Source organism: Zootoca vivipara, chromosome 15 (genome assembly GCF_965207765.1).
Source record: "Zootoca vivipara chromosome 15, rZooViv2.hap1.1, whole genome shotgun sequence".
Taxonomy (NCBI): Eukaryota; Metazoa; Chordata; class Lepidosauria; order Squamata; family Lacertidae; genus Zootoca; species Zootoca vivipara.
Genome location: NC_142598.1, coordinates 38,313,190 through 38,329,398, shown reverse-complemented (window position 1 = coordinate 38,329,398; position 16,209 = coordinate 38,313,190). Strand labels below are relative to the sequence as shown.

Genomic DNA, 16,209 nt, shown 5'->3' with positions numbered 1-16,209 from the left:
CCAGCCACTCTGGGTGGCTTCCAGGAAAATATATTAAAATACAAAAATTCAAAAAATATTAAAAGCTTCCCTAAACAGGGCTGCCTTCACATGCCTCCTAAAAGTTAGATAGTTGTTTATTTCAATTGTGGCCTCCCCAAGTCAACCATATGGCCCATCAACAGCTGCTGATCATGTAAATGGGTTCATAGCTGGTAAAGTGGAATGATAGGAAACCACGGTATTACCCTGGCTGCCTTCTTGAGCCAAAGGGAAAGTTGTTGTGAAACGAGTCACTTAGCCGGCACCTCGTCAAGGTTTACTTTATTTAGAGGTTATTTTGAGATATTTATTTCTTTCCTATATCAAAGTTTCTTTTGGAACATTTAAATCTATTATTTTTCTTTGAGGAATTAATAGTTGAGTTTTTTCACCTTACCTATATCTTGTTTCAGGGAGTTATCACGGCACAGTTTTGTTTTTACGCTAGTCTCCCCCTATTCCAGCTCCCCAGAATAACCGCCTAACATTTTAAAACATTGCTGAGGACAAACAAGCTAGACTATATTTTCCAGATTTAATATTATTTGCGCCAAGATGTACTGGTTTAAGTGAGGCTTAGTTTCGTCTACAGAGCTATTTCCAAAAATGGCCTCGCTAGTTTTAAGGCACATGTACCAGTTTCAATTGCTGAATAGTCACATAGCTGCAAAAACTGAGCAGTCAGAGAGCAACATTAGTCCCAGCGCACTCCTGTTCTTTCTAGCCATCACAGGCTCTCCATAAGGAAACGCAACACAACAAGGGAGGCCATTTCCATAAACGCGCTGTCGGTGATCCTTATTTTACTATAAAGTTTCCCTGGGTGATCCTCATTCTGTTGCAAAGTGACTTTCAAAGTCAGTAGCTCGTTAAAACGTCTTGCTTGCCACCCACTTAAAAAGTCATTTATTTCCCAACTGGAATCACTGAGGGTTATGCTTTTTGAAACGTCTTGTTCTGTTCTAAAACAGTAGGGGGGAAAGATGGTGACACGTTTTAGCAAAAGGTCGCCAAGTGCAGCAGCAGCGACTTTCAGCAAAACAACAGCATATATTTATTTATTTAGTTGGTTGGTTGGTTATAGCTTGCCATTTCCCCCCAAACTTCCAATTTTAGAAAGTTTTCTTGCTTTTATTTTCCACCCCCATGATTTGCTTTAATGAATTTGGTCACTTATCGATATTCTTATCCATAAATAAATAAAACTACGTTATCTCGATTTCTTACTCTTCCGGTAAGTTCTGCCATTTATGCATATCCCATAAGTTTTTGTATCCATTCTTCTTTTTCTGGTTTCTGCGTAACTTCTCCAATGCATAGAGATTATATTCATTTGTGGATTGTGAGCCTGCCAAGAATTCTCCTCCAAAAAGCCCTGCAGGTCTCTCTACTACTGGAATTGTGGTGGTGGTGGTGGGCCCCAAAACATGGCTTTTTCAGACCTGAGATACCCTCCCAAGAGACGGTCCTAAGGACTAGCAGACCTATTTGTTGCAAAGCATCTTCCTACCTGTCTATCAGGAATGGAGAACCTATGGCCTTCCAGATGCTGTTGGACTGCAATTCCAATTCCATTTGGATTGCAAATCAGCCCCAAAGCCAATTATCTATGATAATGGGAGTTGTAGTCCAGCAACATCTGCAAAGCCATAGGTTCCTCACCCGTGCTCTGTATTTTGTACGCCTCCCATCTCTGGAGTTCCCGGACAAATTTTGTCAGCAACCAGCTGCATCTGCAGATGGCTGTGGTTACGATAAAGGAATAATTAATTGTGCAAAAACACAGAGCAATCTTGCAATAACAGATTTTATAGCTTAAACGCCCAAACTAAATGTGCTATTTACAACAGATTCTGTTGCACGTTAGCTTGATTTTACTGAGCAATTATAAACAACACTTCTATAGTGTTAAACATGTTATGAAAAGCTTCAAGCCTCTCCAATATGAGGATATGATTTCATAATTGTGAGACATATGTTTGTACAATGTCCTGTATTGATAATTTTCTGGCAGAAGCTAATAGAGATGATCAACACAACTGTACAGAATGGTCTTAAATTTGCAGGGGGAAATATCCTTTTGAATTGTTTACCCCTACATGGAATCTAACAAAGGGACAATATGAACAGACTTTTTGTGCCCTAGGACAGGCTCCCTTTAACGATTGGATTGAAGATATGTACAAACTCGCTACACATGAACAATTTGCGTACAAACGTAGACTTGCCATGGACAAATTCAGTGATATTTGGAATTTATTTTTGTAAACACCATATAAGGTTAAGGTCTGGTTAACTACAATAACATATTTTTTGGTAATGTCTACAATTTTTTGTTGTTCTGTTTTGCTTCTACATTTGTATTATTCCCCCCCCCCTTTTTTGGCTTTTCTTACTCTGCACACTTGTAATTATGTACTTTTTATCTTTCAATAAAGAATATAAAATAAAATAATTTCGTGTGTGTGTGTGTGTAGGTGAAAGATAGATAGATCAGAAACAGTGTCCTCCCTCAAAGAGGTCACGTGTTGCGGTGAGACCTGGCAACCAAACCCTTGTGTTGTGGGTGGGTACGATTGGATAGCCACAACACCCGATTGGTAGGTCCCTTGATGCTGGGGTTGAATCAGGCCAATGGGATGCTAGCCAAACCGATCAAGGGACCTATATATGCCCATGCACGTGACCCAGAGCTTCCTCTTTTGGTCAGTGCATCATAACTCCCGCCCACCTCTCCCTACTTTTAAGGCTTGCACGCTTGACCTTGCTATGCCGCCGTGTGTCATCTGTCGTTGGGACAGGGGCACGGCAGGAATTTTCCCCACTTGGCTGACTGGCTGGTGCCACTTGGGTTTCGCCTGCCGCATAGCAAATTGTCACAACTTGTACGGTTGCGGATAGGCTCTGGTCCAGGTGATAGGAATGGGAGAACGCTCTCGCCATCCCTATGCGAAGGGATATTCCGTTAAAGGAATCCAGAGACTCAAATGGTTTGGTCAACCCCTGTGAGGGGGTTGTGCCCGTGCCTGAGTCCAGGGGGACACCTGGGTGGTGGACATAGCATGTCCCCAGCTTTCTGCCATTCCAGGTGTTCACCCTAGGCTGACCTAGGATGGAGCTCTGGGTCAGAGCTACCTGCCACTGTGCAGGGAGCTAGTCGAACCAGAGCCTATGCAACCACTCACTTGCTGTAAAGTTGTGGCCTAAATTCTGCCAAAAACCAAACCAAAATTTGAGTCTTGTCTGAATTTATTGAAAGGGTTAAGGTCTTGACACACAAATATTTTCCCAATGCATTCAATGAGACATTACATGCTGCATGAAAACAGAATACAGAAGAAAACACATTGCCTCTCCTTCGGTGTACAGATTTAATTTGACTGGCAGTAACACCTATGCTATCCTGGAACCACTTGGTGGCACCACAGAGAGCCTTTTGTTGCAGATAACAGATCACTTGCAGCATTCAGAGGGTCATTTACAAAGTGTTAACTTGCAGCATTCAGAGAGCTATTTACAAAGAGTTAACATACCGAGTTTTTTACTACTTTATTCACCCAGAGGGCTTGAAAAGCTCTCCTGAAATCTACTTGTCTCTACTCAGCTATATCAATTTTCTACACAGCTGCATTCCCTCCACACACCAGTTATCACCTGTGCAGGTACATAATCATCGAGGGAACGATTTGTGCGAAGCACGCTACGAGCTGTTAGCCCTATCTGCGTTGGTGGCTGCAAGGACGCACGGCTGAAGCGACACCTTTCCTAGCAGCTACAATAATAGAGATGGATGCTATCACGCCATTTGCAACAGCAGCAGACCCTCCAAGTGTCCCTATCTTCCAGGTACAGTCCCAGATTTGAAAAAGTCGTCTCAGAATGATCCCAGAATGTCCCGCTTTCCCTTAGGACAGGGGTCGGCAACCCAAGGCCCATGGGCCCCAAGCGGCCCATGGGGGTCGTTTAACCATCCCATGGACCCCCACTGCTCGCTCGGTCGGCCCCCGTGCACTGCGTTAAATGGGCGCGGAGCAGAGAGGGGGCCGCCTTCCACGGCACTGGCCAGCTTCCCATTGGCAGAGTGCAGTTCGCTCCCCTGGATGTTTGAGAGTGGAGCGGAAAAAAACCAATTTGACTTCTGCAGCATACAAATTCCCTCTTAACGGGTTCTTTAGCTATGATTCTTGCATTGCGGCGCCAACCAGTTCCCGGCTGTTGGGGACACACTCTCGTTTCAACTCAGCTGCCCAGCTCCGCGCTATCACTGCTGCCACTCCAGTTCTTATACTGCACGTTATAATAATGCTGACTAGCCAAAAAAAATATTAAAAATTACCTAACGTAATTACGATACTAATTATATAGGTAAAGTTGTTCTGTTTGATGTTTAAATATATGGCACTAAATATACCAGAGACATCACTTTGCCGACAAAGGTCCGTATAGTTAAAGCTCTGGTTTCCCCAGTAGTGATGTATGGAAGTGAGACCTAGACCATAAAGAAGGCTGATCGCCGAAGAATTGATGCTTTTGAATTATGGTGCTGGAGGAGACTCTTGAGAGTCCCATGGACTGCAAGAAGATCAAACCTATCCATTCTGAAGGAAATCAGCCCTGAGTGCTCACTGAGTGCTCACTGAGTGCGGGAGGCAGTGGAAGACTGGCGTGCTCTTGTCCATGGGGTCACAAAGAGTTGGACACGACTAAAAGACTAAACAACAACAAAATATACCAGTGTTTTGAATATTTAATAAAATATCAAAGGACAGATCGTGAAGCTGAGGCTCCAATACTTTGGCCACCACATGAGAAGAGAAGACTCCCTGGAAAAGACCCTGATGTTGGGAAAGATTGAGGGCACTAGGAGAAGGGGACGACAGAGGACGAGATGGTTGGACAGTGTTCTCAAAGCTACCAACATGAGTTTGACCAAACTGCGGGAGGCAGTGGAAGACTGGCGTGCTCTGGTCCATGGGGTCACAAAGAGTTGGACACGACTAAACGACTAAACAACAACAAAATATACCAGTGTTTTGAATATTTAATAAAATATCAAAGTTGTTCTGTTTGTGGTTAAAATATTTATTTTTTAATTTGGAGCTCAAAAAATAGGGGTCGTCTTATACATGGGGGTGTCTTATACACTGAAAAATACGGTATACTGCTGTAAATTTTTAAGAGCAGGAAGACCCATATGTCATCTGCTAGGTCTACTCAGCCCCAAAGGAAAAGAAAACCCTGTTGTGAGTTTGACACTGGAAGGATGATTAGTGAAGTGGAAGTTTTCAGAATAGTCAAATTTGGGCAAAACACATTTTTAGGATGATGGGACCTAACAAACACAAACTGGTAATTCGTAAAACTGTTGGCTATGCTGATTGGGGCTGACAAGACTGGGAGTTTCAACAGACATTGGAGCCACAGGTTTCCTGTCGATGGGGTATTTTTTCCGTTTATTCAGTCCCAAGTTACAAAATTCACAAATGAACTTTATTTCTCTCTCTCTCTCTCTCTCTCTCTCGTGTTCCTTAAAAAGACGAGGCCTCATTATAAATTTTACACAGAATGCAAGTTGTGCTCGGTTGGAGTTGCAACTCTTTCTCTCCCCCCCCCCTTTTTGTTATGATGATATTCTCTAGCTGGCTAATTTGTATGTATCCGTAGAAAGAGGAAGCTGAAAAATATACTTTGTACTATTATGAAAAATTAAAATCCCCTAGTGGAGCTTTGACACATTATATTTTAAAACTCATTTGTTCATGCTGAGGTCGTTGTCTTGCAGTTTTCCAGTAGTGGAATAGGGAGGGACAAAGGATCTTGACACACCTGTAACACACACTTTCTCTCTCTGTGTGTGTGTGTGGGTGTGTGGGTGTGTTTGTGCCTGTGTGTTTAAAATAACCTTTCCTTTCTTATTATTCACTAGTCACATGCAAGTAGGTAGTTTCCGATTGCTTTCTAAAGCAATGTGTTTTAGTTGTGCATAAAACTCATTAGAGCTTCCAGCTTTAATCAACATAAAGGCAAATAACGAAAGCTGTGATTGCAGGCTGCGGTTTGGGAGTTCTCCGAGCACCTCTTGAGCACTTGCTATTTTGTGTGAGGAAGAAAGGCCATAACAGCATCCGCCAGGCCTTCCTCGAATTGCCCAAACAGCTAGGAAAAAAATAAGAAAGGGGGAGAGAGGTCTGATTTCCCTTCTTTATTCTCTCATTATACCTGATGGACCTGCTGTGCCAGGCTAATTTAGCCGCCCTGAAAGATGAAAATACACCAGAAGAATGAAATATATATTTAAAAACTAATAATTTTAGGAAGTGGGAGTGGGGAATCAGGAGCTGGTTGGCTAAACCAGGAATTCTTCTTTGGCTCAGATTTTCAATATGGGGTGCAGAATAACATTGGGCCTTTTACACTTTGTATCTTTGAGGTGGGTTCTTTTTATTTATTTTTTGAGCTCCCCAAAGTGATAAATGAGCCTCTGATTATAAAAGCCTAGTGAGGAGGAATTAAAGAACCTTTTAATGAGGGTGAAAGAGGAGAGCGCAAAATGTGGTCTGAAACTCAACATCAAAACAAAAAAAAACTAAGATCACAGCCACTGGTCCCATCACCTCCTGGCAAAGAGAAGGGGAAGAAATGGAGGCAGTGAGAGATTGATCACTGCAAATGGTGACAGCAGTCACAAAATTAAAAGATGCCTGCTTCTGGGGATAAAAGCAATGACAAACCTAGACAGCATCTTAAAAAGCAGAGACATCACCTTGCCGACAAAGGTCCGTATAGTTAAAGCTATGGTTTTCCCAGTAGTGATGGATGGAAGTGAGAGCTGGACCATAAAGAAGGCTGATCGCCAAAGAAGTGATGCTTTTGAATTATGGTTCCTTCAACAAAACTCTCTATATACGTACATATAACATGCATAGGGGTCTGTAATGATCTTCCATCCAGGTACTGAACAGACCTAGGACTGCTTAGCTGTCATGTTTCTGCATCTTGTATCTTTGGGCCAAAGTGTATAGAACATTATCTCTTCCCCCCCCCACCAAAAAAAGGCCAAAGAACCCATGATACGTTCACAGATTGGAAGACCGTTTGGAAAGAAGGTAATAAGAAAGGAACTTAAGAGTTCTTCCAGATGGAAGGTTTTTAATATGTCATTGCACATGAATCTGCACATATATGATCTGGAGGCTGCCTGGGGACTGTGCTAATTCCAACTGCTGATCCCCCAACTAGTCCGAACAGCAATCTGGGAACTATCAGGATAAACGCAAGTGATGCAACAAGAAACAGCAAGAGTTGTGCAAAAAACCCGTGTTGTATGAGGTAATAACCCCCCCCCCCGCCCTGCTGTCACTTCTAATATTGTGCTAAGTCAGCCATGAGGAACACAGCTTGCAGGACAACCCTCTAGAGTTGGTAGCTGCCTCAACAGTGAAGGGAAGGAAAGCAATACTGACCATTAGGTCCAGTGGCGGATGATTCTGGGGTTACGGCGCTCATCTCGCTTTATTGGCCAAGGGAGCCGGCTTACAGCTTCAAGGTCATGTGGCCAGCATGACTAAGCCGCTTCTGGAGAACCATAGCAGTGCACGGAAACGCCGTTTGCCTTCCCGCTGGAGTGGTACCTATTTATCTACTTGCACTTTGACGTGCTTTCAAACTGCTAGGTGGGCAGAAGCAGGGACCGAGCAACGGGAGCTCACCCCATCTTGGGGATTCGAACTGCCGATCTGATCGGCAGCCCTAGGCTCTGTGGTTTAACCCACAGCGCCACCCGTGTCAAGGAAAGCAATAGTGCCACTCTATTCTGCCTTCGTCGGGCCACACCATTGTCCAATTCTGGGTACCACAACTTACGAAGGATATCGACAAGCTGGAAGGTGTGCAGAGGAGGGAAACAATGAAGATCAAGGATCTGGAAACCATGCCTTATGAGGAGCGGTTGAAGGAGCTGGGAAGGGACCCAAGGGATCTTCTAGTCCAATGCTCTGCAATTCAGGAAACTCAACTACAGCACCCCTGACAGATGGCCACCCAACCTCTGCTTCAAAACCTCCAAGGAAGAAGAGTCCATCACCTCCCAAGGAAAACCGTTCCACTGTCGAACAGTTTTTCTCTCAGAAACAGGGCCAGCCCTATGGCCAGGCTGGGTGGCGCAGGGCGCCAGGGTGCCCCCCTGCTGCGCCCGCCGGCTCGGCCGCACAGCTCTGCCCGCCCGCCACACTGGGAAACGGGGCGGGGGCGCCGGAGGGATCCGTCGCACCACGGCGCCAGGGCACCAAATATACTTAAGACGTTCCTGGTCAGAAAGTTCTTCCTGATGTTTAGTTGGAATCTCCTTTCTTGTCACTTAAAGCCATTGGTTCGAGCCATTGGTCCTTCTCACCAGAGCAGGAGAAAACAAACTTACTCCATCTTCCATGTGACAACCATATCTCTTCTCATTCTCCTCTTTTCCAAGCTAAGCATACCTAGATCCTTCAACAGCTCCTTATAAGACTTGGTTTTGTGAGGGGGTGCTCACTGAAATGTTTTTTTTTAAATAATAATAATAATAATTGTCACAGGGTGGCTGGCGGCTACTCTAGAGTAACGACTCCGGATTAATTTAATTTAATTTAATTTAAACCAAGGGACAGATGCGTGCTAATGCACGCGACAACAGCGGGTAGACTCTTAATCGCTAAAAATTGGAAGAGTAAAAAAGTTCCAAATAAAGAAGAGTGGTTGACCAAATTAATAAATTATCAGAATTTAGCAATTAGAGTTGGAATATCTAAAGGTTTAAGTGAAGAAAAAGCAGGAGAAGAATGGAAACCGCTCAAGATTTATCTACAAAAACAAGTGGAAAAGGCGCAGTTAATAGCGGATTCATGAGGGGCACAATATTAAGAAAATAAATTAAATTAGAGAAAGGTATGTGGCATATCAGTGAAACCAAAATCAGAATACAGGAGTGGTTGGAAGTCTTGATACGGTGGAGGGGGGAAAGGGTGGGGGGACAGTAGGTTTTAGTAAGTGTAAATGCTAAAGTGTTTGAAATATATATGTTTTTCTTTGTTCGTTCTCTCCTTTTCTTCTCCTTTTTTTCTTTCTTTTCCTTAAATTGCATTTGTTAAGATATGTTGAGATTATATAAGTTATATTAGGTCATGCTAAATATTGTTATATGTTATGTTACGTTATGTTAGGTTAGGTTAGGTTAGGTTTTTTAAGTTAAGTTTTTTTTTTCCTTTTCTCTTCCTTTCATTTCATTTCAAGTAATTTTGAATTGACATTGATTTCTGTTTGGTTATGTCTGTCATATTTGCTATTTATACTTTATTCTTTCTATATGTTGAATTTTAAAGATTTTCAATAAAGATTGTTTTTTTATAAAAAAAAAATAGAGTAACAACTCCGACAAGTTGCCTTTTCATGCTTTTATTATGTGCAGACTATTTACAGTGCAGAAGCTGTACAAGGTACATGTTCTCAGTCTGGGTCAGTACCACGGAATAGGGATTCCTGCGTCTTTTTCCAGCAAAGTAGTCTGGGGATCCCCAATCTCTGCCCTCTTTTCTTCAGGCGCAGCTCCGGAACAGGAGGGGGGGTCTCCTAGCCACGCTTTCCTGCTTCCCCTTTTCCCTCTCCCTTCCTTCCTCTCCCTGTCGGCGCAGGGGCTCTGTGACCCTGCCAGAGCCCTGCGCGCTACTTCCTGTTTCCCCGCTGGACTCATCTCCTTCCCCGCTCCCGCTTGTGCTCGGAGAGGAGCTGGTGGTCACGATGGGAGGGGGCAGTCTATAACTCCTGTCCCTCATAATAATAATAATAATAATAATAATCTGATAATATATACTGCAGTACATATTTTGAGAGGATTTTTTTTAAAATTCTCAAATTGATGTGGAAACAAAATGCCATAATCATTCCAAACTCAGTTCTTCATACCTGCCTTAAAACAGGATTACAGTGGCAGCAACTATCCCAATTAACACGATCAACCAGGCTTTGCCAAAGTTTAGTGTTAATTAAGATAAGAAGAAACATAAATTTTAATCATGGTTGAGGCCAGCCGGGGTTATTTCGCAAGGAAATGCGAGGAAGTGCCTTAAAACAAAACCCAAGGACCAATTCGACTCCCCAACTACGATTAAGGGTGATACGGTATCTGTACCAGGCCTCAGAAACCCAGACAAAAGACAGTGAAGACTCTTCGAATGCCCAGAACCAAAAGTTAAAAACTAGCAGAGAGAGATTTAACTTTCAAGCGCTGTGGATAATTACACAGGGAAGCACCTAACACATAACATAATCAATCCATTGCTATATGGAGTTTCTAAATTGAAATAAGAAATCTCTCTGAAAGATATGCTTTAATCCAACCAGGATGAATTCCATACCCTATGTGAACATGAGGTCAGACTAGATAATTGCAACGGTTCCCCCACTGGTCTTAAAAGTGTGCGAATTTAAATTGCTTCCACACTTAATAGTCTACAAGAAGCTAAGGAGTAAGTATTCCTCGGAGGATGTCCAAATTACGGTCAGTGAGTGAGACCACAGATAGGTTTAATACCAGCTTGGGCAGATAAAATAGCAAGAGAGCACCTAATACGTTTTGATCCATGGAAGGTTCTCAGAGCAGAGAAGGGGCACTTAAACGTCTCCACTCACCCCCATGCTAATCCGCTCGAGCTTTATTGTTCGGTTTAAACTTTCTTTAACTTGAACCTCCCCCCACTCCCTCCCCCAACATGTACTAAGGGCAAGCAAAAAAGGTTTTCTTAAAAAAAAACCCACCACACAGCCTAAAATGTGGGGCTACCTTTGAAGGTGACCCGGAAACTACAACTAATCCAGAATGCGGCAGCTAGACTGGTGACTGGGAGTGGCCGCCGAGACCACATAACACCGGTCCTAAGATACCTACATTGGCTCCCAGTACGTTTCCAGGCACAATTCAAAGTGTTGGTGCTGACCTTCAAAGTCCTAAACGCCCTCGGTCCTATATACCTGAAGGAGCATCTCCAACCCCATTGTTCAGCCCGGACACTGGGATCCAGCGCCAAGGGCCTTCTGGCGGTTCCCTCACTGCGAGAAGCAAAGCTACAGGGAACCAGGCAGAGGGCCTTCTCGGTAGTGGCGCCCGCCCTGTGGAACGCCCTTCCATCGGAGGTCAAGGAGATAAACACCTACCTGACATTTAGAAAACACCTAAAGGCAGCCCTGTTTAGGGAAGTTTTTAAATCTGTGATATTTTAATGTATTTTTGTATTTGTTCGAAGCCGCCCAGAGGGGCTGGGGAAACCCAGCCAGATGGGCGGGGTATGAATAAATTATTATTATTATTATTATTATTATTATTATTAAATAAACTTTATTGTCATTGCAGAACAGTGAGCGGCAAAAGTGAAATAACTGGTTTTTGTAAAGTGGAGGAAGCTTATCCACAGTTTGTCGTCGGATGATGACCTGGAGATGGCAAATGTGGATAGCTCAGTTGGTTAGAGCAGGGGTCAGCAAGGTTTATCTTGCCTGGGCCGGATCAGTCCCGCGGAAATCCCTCCTGTGGACCGGATCACGCACGTGTGCCTGCGATTTCCGGCGTCTGCGCAGATGGGATTTCCGGCGCCGCAGAAGCAAGTCCCCACACCGTGCTGCTAAGTGGCTCTTGGTACTGAAAGCAACCTAGTGGCTGCATATCTGTTTTCGGTTGTGCAATGCAAGAACGGAAGCTGCATGCAACTCCCTAAAACCGCCATCCTTCTGTGCAAAACATCCATGAGCTGTCATGTTCACCAAACCACCCGCAGGCCTTCCATTTTCCAGCCTCCATCCCGAGCATGCATGACAACACCGTTGCGCACACATAGCAACATCTATAGCATCGTTTGGACCAATAAAGAAAAGGCCCCAGGGCTTCTTACCAGCACAAGTTCATCCTGTAATTCTTTGTAACTTTTTTCATTATCCAGGAGTCTCTCTGAGAGCTCTGTAATTGCTTTCTTCTTTTCTTCCAGCTCATCGTTTAGCTGCTTGTTTATGGAGACGTACTCCCTTTCCAGGCTGAAAGACGGAACAGAATTTTCAGAAACACTTTAAACAACTAATATTCAGCTCTGTCATATGTTGAATGAATTTAGTAGATTTTTTACTAAACAAAAAACAAAAACCAACAAAGCTGAACAAAATCAGAAAAACATTGATGAAGTGCTAAAAGTGTCTGACATGCTGCAGTCCTAAACAATATTGTGGTTTTGCATAACAGACAATTTACATGACATGGATGAAATATTTTGCCATTCAATTAACCTGGATATTTCCATAGCACCAATTTTTAGAAAATTTATTATTATTATTAATTGAATTTATATACCGCCCTATACCTGTGGGTCTCAGGGTGGTTCACAAAATAAAATCAAGATATAAAACCACAAAATAACTAATAAAAATCAAAACAACAACCCAGTAGGCCCCCCCCCATTTTTAAAAAAGCATAGGATGTAAATCAGATCAACCAAAGGCCTGGTTAAGGAGGAACATTTTTGCCTAGCGCCTAAAGGTGTGTAATGAAGGCACCAGGCGAACTTCCCTGGGGAGAACATTCCACAGATGGGGAGCCACTGCAGAGAAGGCCCCGCTCGTGTTGTCACCCTCCGGACCACACATGAGGGCGGCACAGGAAGAAGGACCTCAGAAGATGATCTCAGGGTCCGGGGAGGTTCATATAGAAAGCGGCAGTCCTTGAGGTATTGTGGTCCTGAGCCATTGAAGGCTTTATAGGTCAAAACCAGCACTTTGAATTGGGCCCGGAAACTAATTGGTAGCCAGTGCAGTCGAACCAGGATCGGTGTAATATGCTCAAACTGTCTTGCTACAGTGAAGAACCTGGCCGCTGAATTGGGCACTAGCTAAAGTTTTATCTTCAGAGGAAGCCCTATGTACTATAAGGCATTGAAGTAATCTAACCTTGAGGTTACCAGAGCATAGACAACAGTAGTTAGGCTCTCCCTGTCCAGATAGGGGTGTAGCTGGGCCACCACCCGAAGCTGGTGAAAGGCACTCCGAGCCACTGAGGCCACCTGAGCCTCGAGCGACAGCAAAAGATTTTCAGAGGAAGTGTAACCCCACCAAGAGCAGGCGATCTCCCACCCATCTGGTCTAGGGAACATTCATGAGCAATGATAGTCATTGTGGTTGGTATCGACACATGCACTGAAAACACATGCCACTAAAAAGATTGTAATTTCAAAGACAGAATGCTACAGTTCTAAGAGAAGTATTTTTCATTATTCTCAGGGCAGCAACAAGAAGGTATTTTCAGCATTCACTGAAAAACAATGCTCATCTCAGCCGGTTGCTACAATAGTAAGGTTTAATTCGCATAAGACCAGTGTGAAGATATTTTAAGGAATGAACGACAAGTTTGAAGATGAAGGAAAATGTGGATTCAAACCAGGGAACAGCATGAAAGTAGTGAAAATATGTTAACACAAAGGTCGTCAAACCAAGGATCAGAATGGGGGAGTGTGACAGGAATAAAATGGATGCCAAACCATGTAAGAACTACCTGAAAGTATGCAGCATCCGTATCAGAACGTCTTGCAAGAAAACAAAAATCCAGTTATAAATTAAAATTAAGTATACCAACACGTTGACAACCTTAAATGTCCGAGCAGAACCATGGTTATCCCCTTTATATTTTGGTTAGTCACCGAAAGAAAAGTTACCTCTCCCATTCAACGATGTCTGCTCGTACTGTCATGAAACGTCGAGTCTGTGGAACGTTGTGTTCAGGGTGGCACAATTCAGATGTCACACTAAACCAGTTTGGCGCAAAAACAGGAAGCCTGTGGCCTTCTAGGTACTGCTGGACTCCAACTCCCAACAGCCAAAGCCAGCATGGCCAATGGTCAGGGAGAATGCGAGTTACAGTGGTGCCTCGCAAGACGAATTTAATTCGATCCGCGAGTCAATTCGTTTTGCGAAAAATTCGTCTTGTGAATCACGGTTTCCCATAGGAATGCATTGAAATTTCTTTTTTTGCCCATAGGAACGCATTAATTAAATTTCAATGCATTCCTATGGGAAACCGCGATTCGCAAGACGAATTTTTCGCAAAACGAATTCGTCTTGCGAGTCACCATCAGATCGCAAGACGCATTTGTCTCGCGAAAAATTCGTCTTGCAGGGCATTCGTCTTGCGAGGTACCACTGTATAGTCCAACAACATCTGGAAGACCCCAGCCTCCCCATTTTCCCGTTTAGCACGATGAGTGCAAGCCATAGTGAATCTTGACTTATGGGCTCTGCTCCACTCATCTCTCTTACATCCTCACCGTAATTGCACCGTAATATGATGCCACTTAATGTGAATTTAATTATCATCAAGCGGCTACAATGGAAGACAACCATTTCCAGGCCCAACAAATTCTCACTCATCTCCACTGACTGCTATTAAATATGGTGGACCCAGAAAGATTTTGGGGCCAGCATTACAGATGTTTTTACATGTGACGCTTAAATTATCTTTGAATGCCCCTCATGCTAATATCTGATCTCTGTTCACACATACTTAGGAAACCTTTTCTCTATCGAGGGCTGCACTCCCTCCAAATTATCTTTCAAGAGTCTCACATCTACATCCACTACATCACGTTAACCTGCTAAACCAATAGGAGGGAGTTTTGACCCTCCAGATGTTGCTGAACTACAACTCCCATCAGTCCCAGCAAGCATGGCCAATGACCGGGGTGGTGGGAGTTGTAGCTCAGCAACATCCGGAGGGCCAAGGCTTCCCAACACCGGTGTTAAAAGTAGGAAAACGCTCAGCTCTGTGCTATAGAATACGAACGATTAGTCCACTGTCCAATGCAACAAATAAATAACAAATTCTGAATCGGGAAATAAGAGACTTACCTATTGAGTTTCTCGACGCTCTCGTGAGCGTTGCGCTTCTCTTTGTCATAGGCATTTTCCACCTCTCTAAATTTGCCTTTGATCATTTCCAAGTCAGAAAGCGCTTCTGCTTGGCTGGCCTTCTCCACCTGCAAAGCCCCTTCAAGGTCTCGAATTCTTAACTGCAACGTAATAAGAATCCGTCAAGCAACACTCCAAGGAGGGCTGTGTTTTGTTGCTCCACAGCACGTTAATTGTTAGGGAAGATAATAACTGTATCAGTACTGATGGGCTTTTAATACACTTAAGACGAGAGCACGTGGGCTTATTCATTCTTTAACCAGGGTTAGGTCAAGAGGCAAACCCTGGTTACGTTTAAATGTTATGCCCAGGTGTTCATCTGAATATGCAAAGAGTTAAACCAGGAGCATGCCATCTTTCTGAGTGAGCAGGACGCTTGAGATCTTCAGGCCAATAGTTTGAAGGTCAGAAAAGAATTTTCAAACATATTCCATTGAATGCACTTAGAATGAATTTCCCCTGCCCTTAACCATGGTTCTATGCTCACATGAACCATGGTCAGCACTAACCAGTGCTTATTTTTTTACTCAGAAATTGAAATCAGGGTTTGAAACTGGCATTGGATCAGGAGCAATGCTTGCTAGCATTAGCATGGCTGATGCAAGTGGAGACATTGCAGCAAATTATACTTGGCAGGAGAAGGGAAGGGCAAATTTATGCTGGAGGCACAGGAGAGATAGCGAGTGCAATCATATAGACCAGCGTTTCTCAACCGCTGTTCCGTGGCACACTAGTGTGCCGCGAGACGCTGGCTGGTGTGCCGCGACGTGCGGCGACGAGAAGGGCGATTTAGCGCTGACGGACTTCCGGCGAGGCAAGATGGCGCGCGGCACGGCAGCGCGAAGCTCCTGAGAGCGACCAGCGTGCCCGTGCCGCCAGCCTAGCCTCTGGACCGCCGGAACCGCCGCCGGTACGCGGGCGCCAAGCGAGCCCGGCGGATCGATCGGGGAGCCGCTGGAGGCCCCCCCCCCGGCGACCCCACTGGAGCGACACCGAAAGCGCCCGGCTGGAGGATCGATGGACCCCTGGGCCTCAAGGCCCGAGAACACTCGCTGGGCTGCGGACTCCGCGGCGGCTGCGGACTCCGCGGCAGCCGCGTGGGCGTCGGAAACGCCCGGCAGATCAAGCGGGAAGCTGCTAAAGCCCCCCAGCGAGCCCGCCGGACCTAACCCACCACGCGATGGCCCTGCCTCGTCGCCACAGCCGTCGCCACCCCAGCCG

General features: G+C 44.5%; 1 protein-coding gene across 7 annotated transcripts in view; it reads right to left on the bottom strand.

The window, feature by feature from the left end:
- The window catches only part of CCDC171 (coiled-coil domain containing 171), a 202,656-nt gene that overhangs the window by 150,098 nt on the left and 36,349 nt on the right, over nt 1–16,209 (bottom strand). For all 7 annotated transcript variants that reach the window (XM_060269246.2, XM_060269247.2, XM_088658745.1 and 4 more), the window contains 2 exons: nt 14,929–15,089; nt 11,937–12,075 (listed from right to left, as the gene is read on the bottom strand). In XM_060269246.2, the coding sequence (XP_060125229.2) occupies nt 11,937–12,075; nt 14,929–15,089 (300 nt within the window). The remainder of the gene's footprint in view (nt 1–11,936; nt 12,076–14,928; nt 15,090–16,209) is intronic.